Raw genomic sequence first — 27,710 nt, 5'->3', positions numbered from 1 at the left:
GCAATGTCTGTAATCCAGATCACAAAGTGTCTGTAAGCTCCACCGGTACTCACGTGTGCAAGATTTCCACCCTGATACACTGGATAGTACTGCTGCTCATGTTGTACATTAGCCTTTCTTCCTTTAGAAACCAGCCTAAAAATCTTTTAAAGCCTCCGAAGGGGATTGGCAGAGGCAAATCACAGAGGAAATGCCTCTTTCCTTGGGCCTTCCTTACTGCTGCAAAGGGCAGGCAAAGGTCCTGGTTATTTGCTGGTTGATACACTTCTGGCCTTGTGCCATCCCCTTCGCTGCATTCCTTAGGGGCTGCTGTCTTGTGGTCCCACTGTCAACAACAGGCAAGAAACTGTGTCCCTGCTCTGTCAAAGGATGTTGGATTGCTTTTGCTTGAAAAACACCAAATTCCCTTGCCCTCCCCAGGCATCGAGTGAGATTCTTTTCAGCACCTACCACGTGAGCTTTCTTATTGCACTGGATACTTTGCCTTTGGTGTAAATAGTTGGGTTTGCATCTTTTTGGCTCAGCAGCCACATCAGTGCGAGTGATTTCAGCTGGACTGGCTGCTGTATTGCATGGCTTACTCTTGTACTGCCAATGTTCTGTGGAAATGAGAGGTCTAGCTCGCATATTTGGTTTCCACTTGTGTAAGTTTTTTCTTAGTAACTTAACTTCTTTGAGGTATTTCCCGTTTCTGCCTTTTATGCCTATTTAAGAGAGTACTGCTCCTATTTAAGCCTTTGAAAGAATGAAGCATCCTAATTTTAATATCAAGTAATCTCTAAGGCTTTTGTCTACAGTGGATTTTCTCGCGTTGCCTTATTCTAGTAATGAAGTCTGTGCTGAAGACAGCTTATGACCTGGATCCCAGTGCTTACTTTTGATGTTTCAGTTGTGACTTAAGAGATTGCAGAGCTCCAGGATTTATTGGTTTTGCTTCACCTGGTTCTTCTCCAAGAGCATCTTCCACCATGTCTGAGCAATAGCTCCTCTGATGCAGGCATTTCAGATGTGCTTGAACTGGTTGATCAGATGAGCAGTTCTCCAGATTTTTTCTGTTGCCAAAGTTGGCAGGTTTACATTTGACCCAAAATGTGTGTTCAGAAGCTGTCCTAGCTTTCTGGCCTTGTTTCTGGAGTTTTGAGGTGTGTTGTCTTCAGTTCCTTGTATTGCAAGGTTGTGATAGTGGTGGTGAGTGACATGAGAAGTCAAGGGAGATTGATATGGCTCTTGCTAAATGTGGACCTGGGAATCTCATGCCCCTCAGGCAGGAACTGTGGGATCATTCGTGTTTGTGCATTATTTGTACAGTGCACAGTGGTATCTGTATTTGATCCGTGTTATTACCATAATCCATGGGAAGCCTCCTGTGTCTTGGGGAATGCCCAGCTTACAGGAAGCACAATGTATTACCTGACTCATAAGCTATGTGCAGCTTCCATAAGGGTTGGAGATACATAACCTCTGTGGTGTTTCTAACATCAGGTGGGAATATCTCACCTTGTGGTATTATACAATTTAACACCCGGCTTCCTGCATAGCTTTGTGGTTTGGTCTGTTAGGATTCATAAAATTGGCTTCGTAGAGTCGGGTTGTTGCCTTATTCCAGCATCGGGTTGCTGGAGGCTGCGAGGGGGAAACCTGTGAGTCACAGGTTGTCTTCCTGTAACTCCTGCAAAAATGGATGCAGGCTTTTGGGATGTAAAAGGCCAAATTACTCTTTTCTCTTTAATTGTTCACTGTAGTGACAGCAGCATAAACCTCTTATGAGTTTGTAGAAAATCTTATACTTAAGAAGACAGGGAAGACTTGTGCCAATTGCTCAGCCTGTTATGTATTTATTGATGGCAACTTTTGCATCATGTGCATTCAAAAGCAATTTCTAAAACATCATAGATATTGGTCAGACCCCTGGGAGTGAAAACTTGATGGATGTTTCTGGCTGATAGCACTCAAAGGACGCTCATGTCTAGTTGTCTGTTCTTTGTGCTGATGGGATGTGTGTGGCCTTTGGTGTAGATCTGGCTCTGAATCAACGGAGGGGTATTTTGCTGAGTCTGTTTTGTTCAAGAGCAGCGACCTGCTAGGGAAAAGAACTTGGATGCTCAAAAAAACCTGTGAAGTGCCACACTCAGAAAACCAAGAAAGGTTATCGGTATGTGAGAAGTCATCAGTAAAACTGGGTTTTACTTGTATAGGCTCTTGTGCTGCTTATCACTGTAGTACAAGGGTGCTTCTCCATCACAGTCAGTAACGTGACTGATGTGTCACATGTTGTTTATTCCTCCTCCTCTGGAAGAAGGATGCCGCGCTACATGGAGTGCCTGGGGAGGGTGTTGCGCGGGTTGTTTTCCAGAGGCAGGTCAGAGGCCACACGTGAGGCCTCTGAGGGCATGTGGTGCTGGCGGGGGCTCCTGCGCTGGCCTGTGGCTCTGCTGCCGTGTGTCCGGCGTGCGTGGCGGTGCCGTGTGCTCCGTGCGTGGCGGCCCCGCTGCCGTGTGCTCCATGTGCCGTGTGCTCCGTGCGTGGCGGCGCTGGGGAAGGGGCGGCCAGCAGGGCCGCGGTGCCTGCGCTTTGTGCTGGCCCCAGCTCCCCTCAGCCCGCTGGCCCTCGGCAACTGCTCGCCCTCAGGCCCTGCTGTTTTTTTCTCTACAGAAGCGCCGGGAAGGTGAACGCTGGCTTCGTCCGGGGGGGGGGGGGGGGGGGCGGCCGGCGGGGTGCCTCCCTGGGCACACCGGGGCTCAGCCCCCGGCCCGGGTGGGCGGCAGGAGGACCTGAGCCTCGTCGCCAGCCGGGCCGGGGCCGCCCCTTGTCCGCGGTGCTGCGGGCGGAGCGGCCCCGCCCCGGAGCGGCGGAGGGCGGCGCGGCGCAGGCCCCGGCCCGGCTCCATAAGGCCGCGGGCCGCCGGCCGGACCCAGCGCCCCAGCCGGGAGGGGCGATGCGGACGGGGAGCGCCATGGCCTGGGCCCGGGCCCGGGCGGCGCGCAGCTGCCTCTGCCTCCTGCTGCTGGCCGCGCCCGGGCAGCCGGGCCGCGCGGGTGAGTGCGCCGGGGCCGGGGCCTGCCGCCGGCCCTCCCCGCTCCCGGCCCGCCGCCGGCCCCCCCTTCCCTCCCCGGGCGGCGCGGCCGGGCCTCCTCCCCGCTCCCTCCGCGGGGTCGGGCCCCCTCCTCGCTGCTCCCTGCGCTGCCGGGGCCCGGCCCGGCTTTGGGGGCGTCCGGCCGCCCCTCCCCTTCCTCGGGGCTGCCGGGGCCCGGGCTGTCCCCGGGGGCTGGCGGGCGGGGTGGGGATCCCCATTTGCCGGGCGGGGGGGCTGCCGCCCGGTGCCCCGGGGGATGTCGCCCTGGGCCCCGATGGTGGCGCAGGGGTCACAGGTGTCTGAAGGCCCGGCCGGCAGCAGGGCGCCGCGGGGCCACGCAGCCTGGGCCCGGTCCGGGTCCGTCGCTGCCGGGACGCTCCGGGCAGATGCTGGGCCTGGCCGGCGACGCTGCCGAGGGGACAGCAGGGGGACAGCCGGGCCTTCGTCTCGACCCTGACACCGGCCGGTGAGCTGGTGGCGGCCCCATACACCTGGTTGGGTTCGCCCGCGGCCGGGCAGCACGCCGCTGTGCTCTCCCGCTCCGTGCCAGGATGGGCGTTCTGCTCTCCACAAGCTCTTCCACACTCCTACAGCGCAGGTGGCGATCCAGCCGCAAGAAAGCCTGGAAAGCAGGGGGTGGGGTGGGCAGCCTGGGCACAGGTCTCCCAGAAATGTTGGTGTGAGCAGGTCCTGGGTAGATCAGCGTCCTTTACCCAGCCCAGTGGATGCTGGGCTTCACTGTGGAGGTGACAGAACACCCGTATCAGTTCCACTGTGTTTCAGGGGACACGTGCAGGGACCTGTGTCCTCCCCCTCTCTGTCTGGGTGGCCTTCACCAGCATGGAGCCAGGGCATCACCTGCTCCGGCAGAGCCAGGCATGAGGCAGGACCCCCGGCAGGCTGCTCTCCCCCGAGGAGGACGGTGGCTAGAACCCAGGCACAGCACAGTGCCATCGCTGATGGCAATGAACGGACACCATGCTCTCTGTATGGGCTTTTAATGAGTCGACGCTGTGCTGTCTTCATGGATTGTTTATGGATTGAAACTGTTCTGTTTACAGGCTTTTATGATGCTGATTCTGATGTTATGATGCATGATAGTCAGAAATGCCTCCTCTGTCACCATTTTCCTCCTCCTGAAGGGATATATTCGCTGTGTTAAACTTCTGTGTTTGTCATTAATGCATAGTTTTATAGTCAGGGCTTCCTAATTGAGGAGTCTTCTCTAAGACTAATAGTGATGCTGCATGCTGAGAAACAGTGCTCTTGTGGTGGGTAACTCTCCTCGAGGGTTTCTGTGCTGCAAATCTCTTGCCTCTCACTTGGCGTGGTGGTGCTGGCAGTTGTGAGCTGTGTGCTAGACGAAAGCCAAGCTTTTGAAAGGTGGCTGTTGGCTTGTGGTTGAGGTAGCACAGTGTGTTGGCAACTGCCTTGCCAGTGCACCAAGGAGTGAAGTGTTAAAGGATGCCTCTCCAGGGTTTTGGATGCTGGTGCTTCCAGTGGACTGGTTGGTGTTTTGAGGAGTAGTATTGTAGTTCCCACCTGTGGGCAGGAGGAAACATGGGTCACCGTAGTTCCTGATGGTGGATGGCAGTGTTTCTCTCTGCTTTCCGAAGTCTCTGTCCCAGCCAATAGTGCTAAATCTGCAATGAAAGATAACGTACCTCCTTTGTCTCATGTCTGAGCACGAAGGAGAGGGGAGAAACGAGTCGCCTGTTTCATTTTATCCAGGAACTTCCAGCTTTTGGATTGGAATGTAAGTGCTTTGGACGCTCCCCAGTAAATAGGGATATGAGGCAGAAATGGGGTGTTACCGGAAACTACTAATTGAAAATTCCTGAATGAGCATAATCATATAGTGATGTGTAGCCTTAAGGGATTTGTGTAGATTTTCCCCTCCTATTTGTGTCCGTAGGCGGCTTTAGCTTTTGGCCATGTAAATTCACAGAGAAACCATCTGGCATTGCTGTCGGCAGGGACTGGTTTTTTTGCTACTTGGTCTCTTCCTCGCTGCTTGGTGTCATACACACACCAGGATGTTCTGGCCATACTTTACCAGTCTTTAAAGGGATTCTTAAAGTGTCTAAATGCTTTGGTTTGAACTTCTGGGGAGATGCAGTGTTTGGTTAAGATAATTCCTTTGTTCAGATCATGAAAAACACAGCACTGCCTCACCCATATTTCAACAAATCTGGGACAATCATTCAGCAGAGTAAAGAGGGTTTTTGTGGTTATTTCCTCCATGTGAAGAATAAAAAGAGGAAAGAAATTTCAGTGTAACTAATGTTGACTTCTGTAGTGCTTTGTTTTCAGAAAAAGGAAGTTTGAAACATGACTGTAGTTTTTGCATGTCTCAATCATTCTCATTTCTCAAGCTAAAATTAAAAAAAAAAAAGTTTATTTGCTCAACTGTACCGAGTTCTGTGATTGAATTTGTATTACGTGGTTTCCTTTGGTGGCCAAATTTAAAGATAGTGACATCTCCAAAGAGAAACGTTCCCACGAACCTCCACTGTGTGAGTCGAGCTGACACTACACAGCTGATGAGATGTGGAGGAAGTGAGTGGGCTCTGTGTGCGAGGAGCTTCTCTCCATGGGCAAGACTGACACGGATGGAAGGGCAAAGACTCCAGGGCCATTGACCTAGGAGGAAGGCTGTCCTGGTGAGGTTAATCATCTTGCACCGGAGTATAGTGTGGCTTTGCTCTCTTTCTCCTTGTAAGAAGGTTCCAAGGTGGAGAGGGTGTTTTGACAGTACTAGAGAACAAGAGTGACAGTCCTTTTTGTGGAAAAAGAGTAGCTGTTCTCCTGCAGACAAATTAGCGTGGCTTTAGAAAGGGCAGAAGGAATGGTAAGAGTCTAGACAGGAAACACTTACAGCATAGGTCAGGATTTCGGCAAGAGAGAGGTAAGAATTTTCTAGGAAATATTGCTGTAGAAGAGCTCAGTATCCTCATTAACATCCAGCGCACCCAGTAAAATACTAAGAGATGTTATTATTAGCTGTTCTTGCCAGCTTTAATGTGAAACAAATATTCCAGGTGAGCAATGGATCAAGTAGATGAATTTGCTTCTCTTGCCATGATAACTGGTCATCTTTTCCTTTTAAAAAGGCACCATGACACAAGGAGACCCACTTGGTCTGAAGATTTAGAGCAAGGGAGGGAGGAGACAGAAAGAAAAGTCACAAGGAGGAGTGCTCTGTAGAGGAACAGCTGGCTAAATGTGCCTGGGTGCTTTGGAGATGGAGCATCACCAAGGCACACTCTTTAGCCCTTGAGGTATGGGAGGAACTGAAACTGCTGGCTTCACAGGAAATGTTCCTAACTGTAGCAGAAGATTTGTTAGCTTGATGTTTTGTATAAATCTCTAAATATTTTTTAAGTGGACTTGGGTAATATTTACATAGTGAAAGTGAAGGAGGTTTTTGCTTTCAGTAATCCAAAGCATAAATCTCGCTACAGCTGTCATCTTCGAGGAAAGGTCAGCTGCACCTAAAAATGCTTTCTGTAAGTGTTTAATCAATTGATGAAATACACTGATGATGTAATCAGTGGTTACATGTTATTCTGGAAGGACATCTGTAAGGCAGTTCACAGAAGTTTCTCCCCAAAGAGATACCGCTTGGTGAAGTCCTCTGTGATTTTGAGTATGGGACACAGAGAATGCATGTTGAGTTTGCAGTCGATACCCTTCCAGTTAGATAGGATTCAGGCCCCTTAATGAGAGAGTTACCAACCCCAGTAATGTGGACACACAAGAGAAATCTCTGGCAGAAAGACGCGACTTTGAAAGGATGAACGCAAAGTGTTCTGCTGAGGTGGAAATAATTGCACAGGTATGAGAGGATGAAAAATGGGGTGCAGGAAGGAGCATGTTGATGGGAAAGGAAATGAGTGTTGGAGTAGGTTGTGACAAGTGTATCAGCCATGCCGTCTGTTACGGAAGAGAGATTAACCTGTGGAGATATTAAACACATAAAGCTTGTGAACCTTGATACTTGCAAGGCCTCACTGGACTGTTGTGTCCTGCTTTGGGTCCTTTTTCAGGACGGGTACGGTCTAACTGGAGAGTAGAGCCAGTAGAGCCTAATACGAATCATCAGAGATCTAAGAAACAGGTTCTACAAGGAAACACTGAATGTTAGCTCTTAGTTAGTTGAAGGAAAGTGGAGGTGTGACAGCATACTTCTAAAAATCTGCAGCCAGACAGAAGGGGTGTAAGCTGTGAGCCTCCTTTGGGTATTAGAGATACAACTTAAAACACCACAAGGGAAATCCATTGGACATCAGGGGTGCTTGTTGGAGATGCTTTGTGTGGGACTGACCCTACCCCGGGACCTGAGGGTGTTTTGGAGATGGCTGCATAAAGCTCTTGGCACCTCTTCTAGTGAGCAGTCTGCTGCTGAAGTGTCGAATGACCAGTGCAGCTGACCTCATCTGTTAATTGTAAACAATTATAACAATAGTTAATTTAATGGGTTTGTGTATTTAATGCTTTAACAGTGTGCATCTTTTGACTCTACATGTGCACAGCTAATAGGTTGACACTCATTGCTGCCAGCTGATGCTCTAGGTTTGACACTGTTTTGGTCAAGCCTTTACATTTAGAGTAAAATGGCTAAAAGTTGCCAGGGTGGATGTAGACACAGGATAAATCCAGAGAGGGCATTAGCAGTGCCTTACTCCTGTGTGGTCCTGAGGCTTTCCCTGGCTCCATTTCCACTCTCACTTAGGGGCTGAGTAAGTTGAAGTAGGCAAATACAAGTAAATGGTCATACTGGGTGTCTTCTCTCTGAGTTTCACTGATGGGCAGCTGTGAACAAATAGAGGCAGTATCAGAGGAACGCTGGTGTCTTGTTCACTGTACAGAAGGATGGTCTTCAGTATCGCTTGTGATGCTGAAAGCAGTGAGGGTTCCGAAAGGGGTGGTCAGAGCAGGTGAGCCCCGGAGCCATTGCTGGCACCCCCAGCAATGCTGGGCCCCGCAAAGCCGTGGCTGGGGGGTCTGCGCCTTGTCCCTGCCGGCCAGCCCTGCAGCTTGCTGTGCCGATGGCACCTTCCTGTTAGCCTGCCTGCAGCCTGAGCTGCTGTGCTGGTCATGTGCTGATGAGCTTGTTTATATGAAATTAGTTTCTTTTGTGGTGTAATAAGCTACAGTCTAAACTGTCTTCGTTTGTTTGGTTTTCTTGGTTTTGGGTGGGTTTTTTGGCTTCTATTGAAGAGCATATCTTTGACCTCACTTTAGTAGGCTTGGGAAAGAGTTACGGTAAAGGGCGGGTGGTAACTGAGCTGAACTGTTCGGTGTAGGTGGATGTAGCTGTGTGCTGTATTTCTGTAACTGAGGCAGCGATCTGCAGGCATGCCAAGGTCTATGAAGACAGGAGATGCAGCTTGACTTCTGTTAATATACATCTTAACTGTCAGGGAGTGAATACCCCAAGAGCTTACCTCAGTGTCTGGAGAGCCGTAATGGCTATGACATGTTTTGATGGTTTTCAAGCTCCTGCATGCCACAGAACGTGCACAAAATTCCTGCTGTGGATTTGGGGTGGGGATGAGAAAATGATTCACATCTTCCTAGTTGCTTTCAATGCTTGGTAATTAAAGGCAGTCTTTAATGAGACAAGATAAATATAGTGGAAGCAATTGTGCTTTTGTCCTTGGAAATGCAATCTCAACTAGTGTTACACCCAAGAATGAATGATAACTAGCATATTCTCAGCAGTGACGTGTAGGACAATTCAGACAGCAGCCTTGGCCAGTGGCAGGAAGCACCTGAGTACAAGAAGTCCCGTAAATTACCAAAAAATTTACTGCAAACTACTGTGCTCGAGAACCGTACTTACTATATTGCATTGAAGTTTGTCAAAAAGGGGCAGAGAAGAAGCTACAAAAAATAGCCTGTCTTAGAAAAACAGAATGTAGGTATCTTCAAACACCTTATGTGGAAACCAGCTGAATGTCTGGGCTGGGTTTTTTGCTGTCACTTTTGTCTTTTCTTAATTGCTATGAATTAAACCACCTTTACTTTATACTGAAACGTGTGGGTGAATTCTCATGGGTAGTAACAGTCTTGACTGGAGGGTAGCATCTTAATACTGATGTGGTTGCAGGAATGCATCTGATGATGCCTTGGCAGCATACCGGAACCTAGCGTTTATCGACACTGCTGCGATAGCTGCAAACTGCCTTGTCCTAGAAATTTGCCTTATGCTAATTAGGTTGGACTGAGTATGTTTTTCTTCCCTGGGTGAGATAAGGTCTGAATGTGTCAGTCGGTAGGAGGAGCATTGAGTGCTAGGTGGGACTTGAAGTGGCCAATGTATTGTTGGATTAAGGACAGATCTCTCAAAATTTGTGCTTCTTAGTGAGAAAACTTTTAGCCTTACATTTTAGCTTTTTTTGATAGGAAGCACTCCATTAATTAAGACAAATGTGCCCTTCTCCACTGGTGAACTGTGCCCACAATAAAGGGAGGAGGAATAAGTACTAGTAGCTGGCTTTTTTAGGAGGAAGATTTAGGAGCAGGGTTGTCTCTTGCATGTGCTAATTTCTGCTTTGTTGCACTTGTCCGTTTCATTGGATTTTTGATTAACTAGCCTAGTACCCTCTTTGAGAGTCGCTAGTGATGTGTGAAATGTTGCATGGGGCAGCTGGCATGGAAATCGACTTTTTATAAAGCAAGGGTCAGTGCCATGGAGATACCTGCTGGAACGGATGCTTTTGTCCAGTGAAGGGATGTGCTGCGCTTTCACCTGCTGCAGAGTGGTTTTGTCCCGGGGGGAATCCCATGAAACAAACTCTTCTCTTTGGTACATCAGCAGGCTTGTTGTCAATTTGATTGGTACTGAAACATGGGAAGAGAAAGGATGCTTTTGCCAGAAGAGAAAAGAGAACTGAAAGTTAAAGGGAAAGCTGTTTGCATTAGGCTTTAACTTTTAATGTGAAAGCTGCTTTTCTCTTTTTTAGTTCTACTAGAAAGCAAGGTAGTGCCTTCCTAGCCTTACATTTTAGCTTGTTTTAATAGGAAGCACTCTGTTAATTAAGACAGATGTGCCCTTCTCCACTGATGAACTGTGCACACAATAAAGGGAGGAAAAATAAGGCGTGGTACCTGCAATCGCTTCCCGAATTGGGGGTGGTGAAGGGAGGGAAAGAGCGCAGAAGGCTGGAGAACTGTCAGAGTATTCAGAGTTGAGAATTGTACTCTTAGTGCCGTTCCTCTAAGAGGAGGCCTCTCGGAGTTGCACTCTTCCCAGAAATCCCTCCCAGTTTTGCTAGCTTCGTAGGATGATTCACTCCTTTGTCTTGTGTGTACAAGCTGCTTTTGGGGAGGCATGCTCCTTTCTGAGCACTGCAAAGACTACTGAGCCCTGCTGTTTCTGTAGCGTGTGTCCTAAGAGTCTCCAGAATGCTGTCCGAATGTCAGCATCACATCCCCTGCAATAAAGGTACTTCTGGACGGCAGGGGGGAAGTACCAGGCACACAGCAGCGACGTGCAGGAGCTCGGGGTCGGATATGAGCGAAATCTGCGGTTGGAAATGACAAATGTAGAGAAGTGATTTGCCGGAGTATGTACTTTTGGTGGTTCATCCCACGGAAGGAAGCAGCCCTTCCCTCCCCTGTTTTCAGGCCAAGGAGGTATTGACACTATTTTCTATAGCCTGTGAACATAAGGGCTTCTTTTCAGGAAGTCTGTCTCTGCTTTTTTAATACATTTTTTCCAACAATCACTGTAATTAATGTAATTTCTGCTTTAGTATGTGTACTGTTATTTCCTGAGAAACAACATAGCTCTGCCTATGCTTGTGTGACAGAAACGCTGTGTCATGACTAGGTGCACTGCAGTGCGACTCCATGCTCCAAATGGATGCACATCCGTGCTGTAATGGGAGAGAAGTTGAAAGCAGTCTAACTGGTTTTGTTTGCTCCTTGGGGATATCGGTGGAAAGAGTGCAGAAGTGGACGTGCCTTTCACTTGGGCAGTCGCTTACCGGGATGCCCACATGAAACGCTAACCTGAGGTGGTGGTTGTAGCATTGGGGTTGTGTGGCAGCCTGCTAGAGAGGCTGCAGGAGCCTCAGCATCACTGCAGCTTGGCACTGCCAGCTCGGGGGAGGCTTCTGGGCAGCCCCTGGCCTTTAGAGCCTCTGGGAGGGCTCCTGCTCATTTCTGAAATGATGGAGCAGGCCTCTGACGGAGGCTTTGAGCACTCGGCACCTTCGTATGACTTGAGAAGCCACAGCTTTCGGAGCTGCAGGGTGAGCTTTGGCGTGCTCAGAGTGGCTGGTTTTTAAATGAATGCAGTGTCTCAGTCCCACTCTGAGAGTTTTTGGAGGATCTTAGAAACTAAACAGCCCCTCATTGCCCCCCCCCAGATGTGTGGTGATTATTCCTGGAGGCAAACGGTGACAAGGAGGATAACTGTTCCCTTCCCCCTACCTTTGGGTTGGGGAAGCTCAGGCTCCTCTGATGAGCTCACTGATTCCATTGCCGTGAGCTACTAAAACTGTTGCTCTTAATGCTGCCTGCAATCCCTCCGTGACCAACCTACTGCTTCCCCGGGGAGCAGCTCCTGAGCCAGGCACAGGCAGACAGTGACCATTGATGGGAAAAGTGATTTACATGTGCAATTTATTATTGTTTACACAGTTGATATAGAACGGTTGCTTGTAAAAACTGATGCCTTATAAAAGAAACTTGGACCATAGGCTTTTGTTTGGCTCAGAGGATCTGTCTGATGTTGCATATGCAAATCATTTGTAAAGTGATTTGCAAAAGGCTACTTTGTTGCATGCATTTGTTTCACCTTGCTTGTTTTTATAAGGTCCTTAAGAGCTCTCCAAGAACATCATGAGTAGCACTGGCCTTGTGTCAGAAGGTTGGCTGTGACATGCAGGGGGAGGGTGTAAGGCTGAGCTCTGCTGGGCCAGCTTTGTGTGGCCCTGCCGTTGGGAAGCGCAGGAATCGCTGGAGCCCCCGGGAGCTAATCTAGAGGCTGCATGGTTGAGCTGTTGCGGTTCTGCAGCTTTGCAGCACAGGACGCCTGGCTTTGGCACTGTCTGTGTCCTTGAGCAAGTTCTCTGTGCTGACCTGCTTTGTTAAATGCTCTGATTCCTGCTGATGAAAAGTGATGGTGTGTGAGATAGATACTTGTAAGACAGTAATTGGGGGTGCAACACTTTCGATTTGAAACCTTGAAAATTGGGTGTCTTCTCAGCCATTTGTATGTTGTTTTTTCTGGCCTTTTACAAGGCAATCCAAGTGTGCTTTGCTCTAGAGATTTGCTCTGTGCTCTCCTGCGTGCATCAGGGCCTTTGGCTTTTTCTCTTTGGATTACAGCTCTCTAAATGCAAGTGGTGCCTTGGCGAGTGGTGCTGTCCCCTTTCTTAAAAGTAGAGATTGACAGAATGCGATAAGAAACGATGCCAGTCTAGTAGCAGAGGGATCTGCCCCATGAAGTGCTGCAGACCCCTACTGAGCAGCCCAGTTTCAGGGGTCTGTGATAAGCTGGAGACCTAAATTGGCGTCACAGGCTGCCTCCTTCCTGCTGAAGGGGCTTTACCTGAAATAAGAGTTCTCTTCCTTGTGCCTTATCCTTCTGATTGCTTTGTTTCTTTAGCCGGTGTTTCTGTTCTGCTTTCTAGGTTTCCAGCCGGTTTCTCTCCTGTCTTCCTATGAGGTTGTAATCCCGCAGAGGTTAGGAAGAGAACGGCGAGAGGCTTCCAATGTCTCCTCAGTACAGGTACTGGGCAATCTTAAAAATGCCTTCAGTTTAGTATCTTACTTCCTAATGAGGTACACCCAAAACGGACTTGAAATTCTCAGAAAACTCTACCAGGCCCATCCAGCAGCAAGCAAGTAGCCATCCTTACAAAAGGTATTACATCTAGCATTGCCTTTAGCTGAGTTACAGTAAATACCTCCCTGCTTCAGAGGTTACAAGTTGCCATAATGGATTTTTGATCTGGGTGTAAAGATTGCATAATGAGCGTTGTTCAGCAGTGGAAAGAGTTTTAGAGAGGTAGTGGGATTGTTATCCTGGGAGATGCTCAAAATCTGTCTGGAGGACGCCATGAGCAGCTTGGGCCAGCTCTGTAGCTGGCCCTGCTTTGAGCATGGGGTTGGATTACAGAACCTCCAGCAGTACTTTCCAGACTGTATTATTCTGCTGTAGCCACGTAACTAAAGACCGCACACTTCAAAGTATTTGGATTAACCAACTGTGTTTAGTCACAAATTTTACAAGCATTGGCAGAATTTAATATTAACAAAAATGCCTTGCAGTTTATTGCAGACGTTGATTAGTACTCCTGCTGTGATATTTAATGTAGTGGCCAGGCGATTCAGCTTATCCACTTAATATTTAAGGACCCCAGTTGCTGTGTGTAGCACTTGGCTAATGCAAGGCTGTGGAGGTACTGGCTCACTGTGAATGTTCAGTAATAAAACTGTGTTGTCCTTTTCCAGCTGTAACTAAGAGGTTTTCAGTGGAAGTCTTAGAAACAAGGAATAAGAAAACCACAAAGCTATTTTGAAATAGCTTTCTTGATGTAACTTTTCCCTAGTTACACAGAAAGGGATGCCAGGTTCCAGAGGTAGGGATAATTATAAAATAAGTTCAGGTTCACTCACATGTGGTTATTCCTGGTCTGGTACAACTAGGAAGATTTAAGAAGGAAAGTTTGTTAACTTAGTGCCTGGCAGTTCCAATGTGTGGACATGGCAGTCATTTTGTCTGCTGGATGTCAGGGAACCAGAGCAAATCCTGATGGCTGTGGTCAGCTTGTCATTGCCAGGTCTTGTGCGCTCAGCAGAGCTGGCTTGGGAGCACAAGGAACACCCGCTCCCCTGGCCAGTGTTGGGGTGCCAGCAAGAAGTGTGACAGGAGAGGCAGCTCAGATTGACAGAGTTCTGCATCCCCCTGGTGGGTGGTTAAAATTTCATTGGTATCGTCTGCATCTCCAGTGACTCCTGTTGTATCTAAAAATGCTAACAGTACAGACTAGTCCTGAGCTATGGAAGGTGACAGTAGTGCTTTGAATGCTAGAGTTGTAGCAGTAATGGAGTTTGTAGAGGCTCTTTTCTGCCAAACTTCTGTTGATTTCAGAGAATGTTTTATTCATTAATATGAGTAAAATGCAACTTTTTTTTTCTATTCAGGACAAGGTGTCATATGCTATTGAAATAGAAGGAAAAGAATACACGATTCATCTAGAGAAGAACAAGTGAGTGATGAATTTCTTCAGCTTATTAAATTCCATCTGTTTTGTCTGAACACCAAGCTGGCAGGTAGCGTGTGGACTCTACTCTTGAGGTTCTCTATGAGAAGTACAGTTCCGTGCTAGCGCTGTGAAACCGGCAGAGAAAGGCAGTGAGAGTGGATTGAGTCACACAGTCTTGGCTGTCAGCCAGAAATTTTGTTGAACTCCTGCAACCCTGGTGATCCCCTTTCAGTAAAGGAAGCAGTAGTTTGCTCAAATGGGGTTTGGGGAATGGTTGAAATGACTCTGTCCATTCACATCTAAAAATAAACAAACTGAACTGTATTTCAAGTAAATATTTTTGCTTTCTTCTGGGTTTTGTTTATTGTTTCAGGGTGGGTTTTTTTCCCCTTCTCATAGCACAAGAATACTAATAAACCAGGAAACTGACTTTATTTATATCCAGTGCCTTAACACCCGTAATTCACAGACAGTATGGATGTTGGCTGTCTTGAGTTCGTTTTCTAAAGGGCTACTTGTAGCAGCAGCAGGTTTATAAGGCTATGGGTTCTTACAGCTGCCCTCATAATAGGCAAAAGAGATAATTATTTAAATGTACAAGCCTCTGAGGATCTGGGGATCTCTAGCTGCCACTTGCCAAGCCCCTGACCCTCAGAAACATGGGAATTCAGCTACACTGCATCAATGGATTTACCAGTATGGGTCAGCAGTCTTAATCGTGGGAGACTTCTGCAATGCACTTCCTTCCAAAACTGGCAAAGAGAAGTCATATGCAGCAGACTAAGTGCTATGATTTTAATTATTTTTTAAATTTTTTTTGCACGGAAGCAAGCTTTTAGCACAATTTAATGGGTTTTGATGCTTGTTTTACTTATCTGGGGTGAGGTGGTTGATCTGATTTCATTCATTAATGTTCCGCCATTTTGGTATCTTTGCTTTTGCTGTGGAAATGCACAATTTCCTTTTTTAATTTTGAAGGATTTTCCTTCTGAATATTTCCTTATTTAATTGCAATTTATGTATTTGTGACACTTTTGATTAGGATCATCCTACTGCCCTGCTACAGTATCATAGTCATTTCATGAAATTTCTCTGTATTCCTTCTCCCCTTTCCTTACAGAGAACTGCTGCCCAAAGATTTCACCGTTTACACCTATAATAAGGAGGGAAAGTTGCAATCTGAATATCCAGATGTCCAGGTAGGATTTTTTTCTTTTTATACGCTTCCTGAAGGTGACACGAACGCTAAGCATCTACAGAGTGAGGGAGTCACGTATTACAAAATGATAGTTGTATTTTTTGCTGGGCCACCTTCTAACCCTGTTCACGTGCTGTGCTCTTTGTGGAGAGAATCCTTGATTTTTGGATGAGGATCTAGCCTGCAGCTGGTAATAGATGCCTGTTTTCTAAAACGGAGGTGATTGCTGTCTAACTGAAAGCTACTCTTCTCTAAAAAGGAAATGCTTTTCTTAGCTGTCAGGTATATCGTTATCTGAGAGTGGTGCTGTCCTTGTCCTACAGCACGGTGCAGTGTTGGTGTCGCCTCCAGACACAGACCTTGCTTCTGAGGGGGACCAGAGCGCACGGAGCAGGGCTGGGGTGGTCTAGTGACTGAGTGTGCAGCTTTTACATTTACGCACAACAGTCTTCCAGATTGAAGTCAAATGAATGGTCAGCTGCTGACCCATCTTTTCAGTTGTGTGAAGCTGTCTGTTAGTGACTTTTAAGAATTTTTTGAGGGTTGACAGGCTATCAGTTAGTTCCCAAATTTCTGGACTACTAGAAGGGATGAATGAGATAAAAACTGGAGGACCTTTGAGAGGGATGTTATCTGTGTAGCAATGGAGTTACTCCACTAAGAACACACTTGCAGCCCTCTTTTTATGCACAAGCAGGCTGCCTGATAGGTTGCCTTTGAAAATGTAATTGCTTCAGTGACATAAGAATAAAAAGCAGCTTGTGCAATACAAAAACCATGAGAGTATTTCTAAGGGCATCACTCTTCTAATGTATCAGTATTGTTCTTTTGAAAAGGAAGTGTTGGTCATACATGATTCATAGGATCTTGCTTTTTGAAATAGAGCACCTTAGTCAATGGAGTATTTACTTCCTAGGTAAAAGTGATTGACTAAGAGGAAAAATGCTTTTTATGTATGATGTCATGAAAGTCACAGTGGCCCTGAAGGATTAACACATGCCTTCAGTGCTTTCTGCATTCATTGCTGAAACAACAGGCTGTTGTTTCTACCTGACCCATATAATAATGTTCAAAAATGCACTTACCAGAGGAAATGGAGCGTATTTGCCCCATACTATCCCCTTGTCTAGTTTCCAAAATAGGTATTTACGGAGGACAAAATGGAAGTATTCAGTCTCATCAGGGCTGATGAGGGGACGTACTGTGCAACCAAAAAGTTCAGCAAGCGCCTGTTGGCAAGAATAGCAGGTGCTGGCCCTCTTCTTGCTGGAGAGAGGTTACGTACAAGTCAAACATTCTGCAGGGCTGTTTGCTAGAAGACTGGTGATTTGGCCCAAATCTGTAGGGAGGGGCTGGCCTTGAAATATTTGAGGCAGGGTGGAGGACAGAACTTAGAGCAGGATGGCTTACGGTCAAGTTAAGAAATCCAGTTGCTAGATATGCTTCTGAGCCCTGCTTGCCTGGTATTTATAGCTTGTTGGCAGCGCCAGCTCTGAATTCGGCTTCAGGTAGAATGGCTGAGTGGGCGATTGGGATCTGAAACTGAAATCTCTAATGAGCTGCTGGTGCCGTGGAGTTGTGAAGAACATTTGCTTTACAGGATAGGGAAGTAGGGATGCAGCTGGAGTCCTGTACCCCTGGCATCTTGATTAGCTTCCTATATCTAAGTCCTTGTGGTATTAAGACAGGTGAGGAAATTTTTAGGTGCATGTTAGCAAAAGAAATGCTGTTATATTGTGGTAGAGCTACAAGTGTGTTAGAACCTACAGACTGTAGTTAAAAGGCATGTGGTAAATTTAACCTAAAGCATATTAATGTTTCTCAAGTTGTAACTACTGCCGGTCAGTGGCAGGCATAGCAATTACATGATGAGAGATCGGGCTGGGTGTGCAGATGTGCATGGAGTATGTGTGTAATGCACTCTTGTTTTCCTGCACAGGATCACTGCCATTATCAGGGATATGTGGAGGGGACCCTGGATTCTGTGGTTGCTGTCAGCACTTGCTTGGGGCTCAGGTAGCACAACTCATCTTTTGTGTCCTAGCTGTCACGTGAGTCTCATGGCTCAGTGAACCTGAAACAAAATTCTTGCTCTGCTTTTAACTACTGTTCAGCCAGGTGGGGATTCATTGTCCGGGGCCAAGCTGCAATAGTGTATGCCTTTGTGCAGTCTTTCTGTGGTGTCTTTTATTCACATAGTTAACAGATCCTTGAAATACCATTAAATAAGTTGATTAATGCAGTTTGTTATCAGTGTACAGTAAGTTATTTTGGGACATTGATTTTTTTTTTATTATTATTATTTTTTTAGGGCCATGTCTGACACGAGAGTGGCAATAGTGTATTTGAATTAAAGCATTTCTGCTTAAGACTTGTGATTTAATTTCTGGGGCATTGCAAACTCTTCCAAAAAAGTTTAATTTACTGTATTTCTGAAAGCCCTGTCCAGTGAAAGGCTGCTTTCACGCTTGAAATGCGGCATGCTGTTTTGCAAGGACTGAGCTAGAGACATGCCTTTAATTATCAAAGAATAACTGTTTGTTTTACTGTAAAAAAAGCTGGGTAACTATCCTCTGTGCTTAATGCAAGAATTTCTCACACACTACCATATTTTAGAGGTTTGGTGACAATAGGGAACATCACCTATGGGATTGAGCCCATGGATTCCTCTTCTGGCTCTAAACACATTCTATATCGATTGGATAATGTGAAGAAGGAGCCCACAATGTGCGGAGTAACCACTGAAGACCATGAAAGAGAACATACAGAGGAAAATCACCATCCCAGTATGACTCAGCTGCTGCGGGTAAGTACTCCACTGTTTTCTCCACAGTCCCCTATAATGGGTCTTGTAAGTGTTCAGCTAAGAATATCGAAGCTGCTTATCAGATTTCCTGGAGCTTAGCACATACCTAAAGGTTTCTGATTCAGAGGGCTTTGTGTGCTGCTGAAAAACTCAGTTGCTTCAACAAAGCAGTTGCAGTTTGCTTCTGCTTGTAGCAGAAGAGGAGCTCTCCCTTCACTGCGAGGGTGGTGAGACACTGGAACAAGTTGCCCAGAGCAGCTGTGGATGCCCCATCCTTGGAAGCGGAGAGTGTCCCTGCGTGTGGCAACGTCTAGCTACAGCCTGTAGCTAGATGATTTTTTAAGGTCCCTTCAACCCAATTTTTTCTGTGAGGGCTAAGTGGCTAATTAGATTATTCATGGGCAGAGATTTTGGGGCTGGTAGGGGTAGGAACACAACCCTTATTGGAGGGGCTCATTAGCAAAGTATTGCATCAGAAGCCAGGAGAATATTGTGTTGTTTGTTCCATGCTCCTAAACGTCAGAATAACAGTTTGGTGTGAAGGTGTCCCCCCTTGTTGTTTGAAGACTGGCTATACAGGAACAAGATTGCAGTAAAAGCAGTGGTATGAGAAACACTGAATTTCATTTCAAGGTTGTTGATGTTTGTTTGTTAGTTAGTGTCTTTCTGCTCCTTTATAGGAGTGTATTCTGTCTTCCCAAAGAAACCTTTGTGAAAAGTAAAGAGGTCTTTTGCTTTTGAAACACAGGAAATCTTTGTGCAGCTAAATTTTAGTGTAGAACACGTATAGAATTGTCATTGCATTGGATCACACTTCTTGGTTTTGGCTTGTTGCTGTCTTGGCACAGTGTGCTTTGGGTGTGTTTCTCAAACCACCAGTTGTAGCAAGTGAAATACGACATTGACATGATTTTGTTTTGTTTACTTCAATTTTATTAATTCAAGTGTAATCTAAAACTTTTTTTCACAGAGAAAGAGAGCAGTCCTACATCAAACAAGATATGTGGAGCTGTTCATAGTTGTGGATAAAGAAAAGGTAGGGACTGTGTGTTGCTTTCCCTTCCTTCTCCCCAGGAGGTGGCTTGGAAAGCCCTCAGTTTTCCTTACTCCCAAATGGGCTGTTGAAAGACACTGACAATTCAGCCAAGGTTACGCAAATATGCTAACCTAAAACAGAACAAATGTGTTGTATGCAGTACTCTTCAGGAAAAGAGTAAACTGGCAGACAAACGTAAAGAAAACACTTGGCAAAAACTGTCTTTGCTGTACTGTTTTTGAATATTGAGATGTTGTACAATGGCAGTGAAGGTGCTGCTGTCTTGATTAGCATCACCTTGACAGGAGCTTTGGAGCCAGGCAAGAATGTTTTTCATGTTGCTAGTCTTAAAATGTTGTGTTCCTTGTCTTTGTCTTCCCTTCAATGACTAGTTTCTTTGTCTTGCAGTTTGAAGATTTTGGGAAGAGTGAAACAGAAGTAAGAGAACACATGGTGCAACTGGCAAACTTCCTTGACAGTGTAAGTTAAAGCTACGCTGAGTGTGTAAGTGGAATGACATTGTGTGCAGCAGCCCTGCAGCTGTTTACTTTTGTAAACCTCTACCTTGGCGTCTCTTCTGTTACCGCTTTAGTGAGAATGAAATAAAGGGTTTTTTTTATCAAGCCAGGAGCTAAACCTGTTCCCTCAGTTGTGATGTTGAAGAGTCGTACCTGAGCGTTGTGCTGAAGGAGTGCCAGAGTAGCGGGGGCTGCAAAGCGGTGGCAGTATTTATTGACAGAGGGCTTTGGTGAATGCATTGCTGTGAAGGCTTTTCCACCTCTACATTCATCTGCAATCATAATACTTGAGAATTAATTTAGGGAACTCTTCCAACCTGTGCTACGTACAGTGAGTGACAAGACAGGCTGTTGCAGTTACTGCAATTCTTGTGTTTATGTAAAGGTTAGAGAAAAGGCATGTTTTTCAACTTGACTATTTCAGATGACACTATTTGTTAGATTTGAGACTTTTTTTTATATCTGTTCTCAGTTTTCTTACAATATTGCTTGTGTGGCATTTAAGCATTGATCCTTTAGCTAATGAAGATTTAAATCACAGCGAAAATGCATTTTGGGTGATTTGAATTGTGTGCTAACGTTTAAAAAACTAACAAACCCAAACAGAAAAAGTAGATTCTTGCAATAAGATATATAATACTAGACCACTTGATCTTATCTGAAGGTCTTCAGAAATATTTCTTTTTTTTTTTCTTTTTTCTTTTCTTTCCCAGATGTACATCATGTTGAACATCCGCATTGTGCTGGTTGGTCTGGAGATTTGGAAGTATGAAAACATAATTAGCACAGACGGAGGTGCTGGTGATGTGCTGGCAAATTTTGTACAGTGGCGAGAGAAGAATCTTGTTTTACGCCGGAGACATGACAGTGCCCAGTTTGTTCTGTGAGTTGCAGTCTCTTCCCTTTGACTTTTAAGAAGCTCATTCTATTACTCTCTGCTCAGCCGTACTGTGGTATCAAAAGTAGCCAGCGTATTTCAGCAGAGAATCCAGTGCAATCTGCTGTGGTTTATGTACTTGTGAAAACAGTCCAAGTCAATTTAAGCATTTTTAAGGTTTCTGTGGTCGTTGAATTCAGTGTCCTCTCTGACAGGTATATTGCTAAATAATTTTTTTTTTCTTGTCCCACATGTCCTGTACTGTTCCATGTTCTATTGTATAAAGCTTCTGTTCAGATAATCCTTTGTCAGGTTGCACACTGGTTAGACTTGTAATCTAGGGATTTTTCCACTTGAAAATGAGCATAAACCTGGTGCAGAGTATTGCATTTTAACGGAGAAAAAGTTGTTTCTGCAGTTGTTATCCAGAAGCTAGCTACGTGCTTTGAGCTTTGACATGTGACGTTAATCTGTCCATCCCTACTGCCTTAAGCTAGCTCAGAGCTTCCTGAGTTGTCATCTCTGCCCCACTTCCAGGACGCGTGCCCCTGTGCACTTCCCGCTCCCGCAGATAGCGCAGCCCTTAGGAAGTCACTGCCCAAAGCAGCGAAGGGGCAGCAGCCCAGCCTGCCCTTGGGCAAAGTAGCAGCTCCCCTTCCCACAGGAGCTGTGGGAGCCTCTTCTCCAAGGCAGAACAGCACCGCTCAGGTGATGAGGATGAAATGGCTGAAAAAATGTTCTTTTAAAAAATTCTTGTATCTGAAGAAAAAGTGGTGTGTCGTGCTGTTGCACTTAAGCTTTAAGAACTGTGTAGAAACAAAATAAGAGAGTAACGAGAAGGAAGTTGACAAGGAAAGAAATCTATGGAGTTTGACAACAGTAGAAGGGCAGCTAACAGCCATTTAAATTATTTATATTTAGAGGGAAGATGTGGAAGAGGCTGACTTTCTCTGCAAACTCTTGTCTTTAAGAATAAAGAACCATGAACAGAAAGATAAAGCCGAACTGGTACATTCATACCCACAGTCAATAGTAGCATTCCTAGCAGTGCTGCTTTGTTAGGATTGGAAAGCTGGAAAAGCAGTATTTTATGCCCCAGAAGCAGAAGTGGTGTATTGAGTAGCTGTACGGATGGGCTGTACTGTTGGCAGTGTTGTGTGTCTAGTTGATTGTCTTTCCTTTTTCTCCCCATGAATTCCCCGTAGGAAGAAGGGGTTTGGTGGCACAGCTGGAATGGCCTATGTTGGAACAGTGTGCTCCAAGAGCCACGCAGGAGGCATTAATGTGGTGAGATATCTTTAGTGATAAGTGTGAATGCGATCAAGATAAGAGTTTTGCACTCCAGAAGTCTTCCTGGAAGTGTGGAATCTGTAATAACAAAGCTGAAGTGGCTTAGTGGGAGCTTTTATGTGGTCTCCAACTGTTTCTGGCACTTCCATGATATCCGGATCACAACTTTTCTGTGGTCTTCTGCGTCCTCTGCTCAGCTTCCCTTCATGTGTGCAGCACTCATGAAAAAGGGACAGGATTTCTCTGCTGACATTTGAAGCACCTCTGCCTTAGAAGTATGTAGTTCTCAGATTTGTCCTCTGGTGTCTGCTTGACCTGCAAAACCAACACCCGACTCCTCGAGCGGTGCTAGTTGACTGCCCTTTTTATGTGAAATTGCGGAGTGTTAATGAACTGAATTGCTGATCTCAGATAACTGGCAATCCTAGCAATCTTGTTTTCTTGGACAGAAGTACTGGAATCAGCGTTTGCATGTTTTAAGAGATTTGGGCTGGTGTGGAGAACTCAGTCTTTTGTGTTAATGTTGCAGCTGCACTGGAAAGTAGAGGCGGTTCAGTAGTGTCCCAAATATGTTTATCCAAGGGCTGTTATTACTAAGCAGATGACACACACTGGTTAGAAAGCAGGCACAGTTGGTCTGAGAATCCTTTTAAAGTAGAGACAGAATGACAGAAATGTCTTATTGGCACATAGTAAACACTGACTGTCTCAATATAAGCTGTCTGCTAATTTTCTTCTGGTTTGCTCTTGTGCAGTTTGGAAGAATCAGTATACAGATGTTTGCTTCAATTATGGCTCATGAACTGGGCCATAACCTGGGGATGAACCATGACGATGAACGTGTCTGTCACTGTGGAGCAAGCAGTTGCATTATGAGCTCTGGAGCATCGTGAGTAACTGACAGAAGGGAAGGCATTGTCTGAGGGTCAAAGGACCCTACCCATGCGCTTTGTTTTTGTGGATGATTGCTTTCATCTTCAAAGTGCTCTTGCAGAGAGTCATGTCACACTTGCAGCTCATGGGGAAAACAAGCGTTACCATTGTTCTGCAAACTGAGGGAATGCTTGTGGGTTGGCTTAGTGTAAAGATAAGCTCAAGCTCTCTGTTGCAGAGGATCGAGGAACTTCAGCAGCTGCAGTGCTGAAGACTTTGAGAAGTTGACTCTCAACAAAGGTGGAAGCTGCCTGCTCAACGTTCCCAAGCCTGATGAAACCTATAGCGTCCCATACTGCGGGAACAAGCTGGTAGATGCTGGGGAGGATTGTGACTGTGGCTCACCAAAGGTTAGTAGCTTGTATATTTTACAAATGCTGCCAGGGTAGTCTTGCATGCCCCTTGGTGGAGAGAGGACTGTGCACGGTGGAGGGTGCAATTTCTTGACATTCACGGCACTTCTGTTTTCAGGAGTGTGAAAGTGATCCTTGCTGTGAACCAGGTACTTGCAAACTCCGCTATGGTGCTGAATGTGCTTATGGTGACTGCTGTAAAAACTGCCAGGTAAGGGACTCAAATGTATTATTTAGAAGTGTTCTTCAGTGGCTGAAAAAAGGAGAGCGTTGGCCTGGCCAGTGCGTCTGTGAGAGGGAGTTGTGCATGTACACAGCATGCACTGAGTGCTTCAGGTCAATGCCCTTTTTTGGGGCATATTGTGGGTTGGGTGCAGGGTTCATCTCTGCTCTAAGGCTTCTGTTTTCTGATGCAATTTCCCCCCTCTTCTCTCCCTTTAGCTCCTTCCTGGAGGAACTGAGTGTCGGGCAAGTAACAATGAGTGTGACCTTCCAGAGTACTGCAACGGCACGTCCCAGTTCTGCCAGCCGGACTTCACCGTTCAGAACGGTCACCCATGCCACAATGACGAAGCCTACTGTTACAACGGCGTTTGCCAGTACTATGATGCACAGTGTCAGGATATCTTTGGCCCAAGTAAGGAAGAGCACAGCGTTACAATTTTTCTAGGAGATGTAGCTAAAAGAATACGCTAAGTTTATTTATAATATATTTACTACTTTTCCTATAACAAAGACCAGCTGGCTTTGGCAAAGGAGTTGGAATTGTGGTATTAATGGCTTAGCCTTCACATGTTCTTCCTTTGTTACGGTTAATGCTCTGCTGGCGATTCAAGCAGTAATTTTGTTGTACTGATCATTCCTGTTACAGTGGGGCTTCCAGTTTATAGGACTGTAAAGAAGCCATGAAGAAATATCAAACAGTACAATTGCCTCAGTGTTAAGGGACTGCTTTTCTCTCTTTCTTTTTAAACTTGGAACCTTGTAGTGCTGACATTTTCAGCTCTTCATTGTTTTGATTGCATTCTTAAGCTGTCTGTGCTGCATGGAAGATACGAGGTGTTTCTGTCCCTATTTAACTTGGTTCCTTTGTCTGGGGGGTGGGCTGTTGTTTGCAGAAGCCAAAGCAGCCCCCAGCATTTGTTTTACTGAAGTGAATTCCAAGGGTGACAGATTTGGCAACTGTGGTTTCCATGGCCATGACTACAAGAAATGTTCCAGCTGGTGAGTTGAGCCCATGCATCACAAGGTTCCTAAATGTATCATCGAGAAACTTTACTCAGGTGCTCTAGTATTAGTTTGGGGTGTTCTAGCAGGTGCACTGGGGAGAAACATGTCATCCCATAATCTAACCTTACTGGCATGTATGCATCATTCTGAAACCCCAGTGAGACAGATTAGAAAAGATGTGTTTTATCCTAATTTCCGAGGCTGTTCTTAGCGCTTAAAGCCTCCATGCTCACACGTTTCTAAGTTCTGTTGACTTTTGGGTTAGATTGTCTGGCTTGAAGTCTTGCACATAATAGTTGAAATGAGTTTGAATCTTCAGACAGTTCTTCCGTAGCTGGGTTTGAAGCTTTCGGACTCATGCCACAGTTTCCTGTGCATGCAGTGTTCTGTGGGCTCAGGGGATCTGTGTGTCACGCATTCAGACATGAGGCCATGGCAAGGAGAGGGTGTTCCACGTCTCCCATCATTGATGATCTTATCCTAAGGTGTTTGTGTACAGGAAAATGAGTAGCAAACTTTCATGTGTTCTTTAATGTAAAGGTCCCAACAGCTTACAGAAAGAAGGGATAAATCTGTACTCTTGCAGCCCTGAAATGAGGCTCAGCTCGGTGTTGTTTGGCAAACTGCTTCAGTTTTATTTTCAAGTAGTGTCTTCCAGTAGAAAGAAAAGATCGTGTCAAATGCATGGCACACTTTTCTCAGAGTAAATTCAAGTGTCACTACAGTATTCATATGCTGATGTTGTAGGAATGCCATGTGTGGGAAGCTGCAATGTGAAAATGTGAAAACGATGCCTGTTTTTGGAATTAAGCCTGCTATTATCCGAACTCCCATTGGAAGCACCACATGCTGGGGTGTAGATTTCCAGCTAGGCTCTGATGTCACGGACCCAGGGATGGTGAATGAAGGTACCAAATGTGGTACCGGAAAGGTAATTAACAATTAGGAAGTGATTTCTTAAAGCAATAATTTGGGGGTTTCATGTGAATAAAATTTTCAGCCACACTGTTTCATGAATATTTATGGCCATTAATTTTTTGATGTCTGTAGTTAATGCCAAACTGAGCGAGTCCATTGGTTCCCCACACGGCCTAGTACTGCACTGCGTGTGCATAAAAAAATGCAACAAGCCTTTCATTTACAGATGAAGCACAAGAAATTAAGTTTGCTGAGAGCCAGAATCTTTGCTCTCTCAATGAGCAGGAAGAGCCAGGCACACACAAATGCCTTTAAGACAACTTTCAATTAAAATCCAACTAAACAAGAAAGCCTAGAAGCTTAGCCCCGGCAGAGGAATGTGCATTCCACTTATCCTTATTGTGCACAATTTAATTGCTATTCCTTTACATGCAGGCTAGAGACAAAAGACTTCCAGTGACAGTTCAGACCCCATACTGAGAAGCCTTTTGTAGAACAGACGTGTTTCTGTAGTGTTGGGGTTTATGGCATAAGAGTATGAGACTCGCTTTGCGGTCAGTGAGCGCAGAGTGGCTGCGGAGCCGTGTGCCATGGAGCTGGCAGCTGGGGGAACGCGGGATGGGGAAGGAGGGGTAGGTCAGAGGAATGCCATCTTGCTTCCTTTGTGCACATCTCTGTTCCTCTAGGTCTGCAGGCACTTCCAGTGTGTGAGCGCTTCTGTTCTGAACTATGACTGTGATGTGGAGAGGCAGTGTCACGGACATGGGGTAAGCAGAGTGAGAGCCTCCACTCCTGCTGATAGTCCACTTAAAATGAAGGCTACGTCTATGAGTTCTGCTATAACGGGCTGTATTTCTAAGTGAGGTCTGCAGACATCTTTGTTACGAGAGCACTGGATTCTTAGAGCCAGTGGCCATGCAAATATATAAACAGACTCGGTTTTTTTGGAAGGTCCCAGATTGAGCTAGGTATGCTGTAATTGTGCTTAATCAACAGTGTCTATATACTAGTCTTTTTTTGTACTTAGGAAGTCTTCTGCCCTTCTCTGTTTAAGGCTGTAACTAATGTGGAATAAAGTAATCATGATGCTAGATGCAGTGATTGAAAAAATTCTGAGGGGTTCTTGAGAATGGGTTTTGCTATAAAAAGCTGCTTTTTGGTACTGTTAATGAGAAAAGTGCCTCTAACATTCAGCAAAAATTGGACCAAGGTTATGTAAGTTGAGCAAGTTTTAAAGTGGTGGATAGTAACTTAATTTTTCTTTATTTAACTGTAAAACTCTATAAAAATGTCTCTGGACAAGAGAGCCTATAACATTATCAAAAATAATCTTTGATGAAAGCTCTTAAGATGATATTTTTTTGCCAGGCAAGAAGAATTCCCAGTTCCAGTATTACTAATGTAATTTGAAACTCCCCTGCTCAAAAAATAATAATAATAATAAAAAAAAAGCCACAGTCTTTAAGCGGATGGGATAGCTAATCTTTGGAAGCTCATCCTGAACAATGCTGTGCTGCTTGCTTAGTCATGTGAAATCTTGAGATGCCTGGCCAAGGACTATTTAGAATTGATGTGAGAGTTACTGGTTAAAGTTCTTCAGGCTGAGTGACGCAGAAGGGGCGGAATAGATGGTCATGGCTACCACATGCTGCTTTTAAATATATGGGAACTTAAGTTACTAAGTAAACCTTATGGTGGTGTTTGTGTTGTTTAAATACAGGTGTGCAATAACAACAGGAACTGTCACTGTGAAGCAGGCTGGGCCCCTCCTTTCTGTGACACTAAAGGCTATGGAGGAAGTCTGGACGGCGGACATCCTTACAATGGTAAGTAGTTGTAAGGCAACTGGGCACAAGTTGCTGCGCCGCCTTGACAACTTCCATTCTTAGATCGAAATAAGCCACGGAATTTGGCTGAGGATGTGGGTTCAAATCCATAGATGTGAATTTTTATGTCCTTAAGGCCATGCTGCTTCTAGCAGTGGTGGCAGGGATGAGTAGCTGCCCTGTTCTGGTATCTGCGGGTAGATGCATTTCCCTCTCGGCACAGTCAGGACTAACACTTGGCCCAGGCGAGCTAGAGCAAGGTGTGTTGACCAGTCACTGTTTTATTAATATTTATTATTTGAGTGCAGACAGCATGCTTCATTTGGTAGTAAATACAAAGGTAGTCCCTGCCCCAAAGAACTAAGGGCATAGAAGAGAGGTATGTGACAAAGAAATGGGGAAGTACAGATGTTGGGGCTCTTGC

The 27,710-nt window shown here is 45.7% G+C and overlaps 1 protein-coding gene across 1 annotated transcript in view; it reads left to right on the top strand.

The window, feature by feature from the left end:
- Nucleotides 1-2,871: 2,871 nt before the first annotated feature.
- The window catches only part of ADAM9 (ADAM metallopeptidase domain 9), a 29,965-nt gene continuing 5,126 nt past the window's right edge, over nt 2,872-27,710 (top strand). Inside the window, exons 1-18 of the mRNA XM_055696111.1 lie at nt 2,872-3,035; nt 12,724-12,821; nt 14,240-14,304; nt 15,422-15,500; nt 17,439-17,515; nt 18,116-18,305; nt 19,276-19,341; nt 19,750-19,821; nt 20,573-20,742; nt 21,942-22,023; nt 22,782-22,915; nt 23,138-23,309; nt 23,431-23,523; nt 23,754-23,949; nt 24,431-24,536; nt 25,290-25,473; nt 26,147-26,227; nt 27,181-27,286. Of these exons, the coding sequence (XP_055552086.1) occupies nt 2,936-3,035; nt 12,724-12,821; nt 14,240-14,304; nt 15,422-15,500; nt 17,439-17,515; nt 18,116-18,305; nt 19,276-19,341; nt 19,750-19,821; nt 20,573-20,742; nt 21,942-22,023; nt 22,782-22,915; nt 23,138-23,309; nt 23,431-23,523; nt 23,754-23,949; nt 24,431-24,536; nt 25,290-25,473; nt 26,147-26,227; nt 27,181-27,286 (2,071 nt within the window). The 5' untranslated portion in view covers nt 2,872-2,935. The remainder of the gene's footprint in view (nt 3,036-12,723; nt 12,822-14,239; nt 14,305-15,421; nt 15,501-17,438; nt 17,516-18,115; nt 18,306-19,275; nt 19,342-19,749; nt 19,822-20,572; nt 20,743-21,941; nt 22,024-22,781; nt 22,916-23,137; nt 23,310-23,430; nt 23,524-23,753; nt 23,950-24,430; nt 24,537-25,289; nt 25,474-26,146; nt 26,228-27,180; nt 27,287-27,710) is intronic.

The sequence above is a fragment of the Falco cherrug genome, chromosome 18 (genome assembly GCF_023634085.1).
Source record: "Falco cherrug isolate bFalChe1 chromosome 18, bFalChe1.pri, whole genome shotgun sequence".
NCBI lineage: Eukaryota > Metazoa > Chordata > Aves > Falconiformes > Falconidae > Falco > Falco cherrug.
The sequence above is the reverse complement of the archived record's forward strand: the minus strand, read 5'-3'. Positions and strand labels throughout refer to the sequence as shown.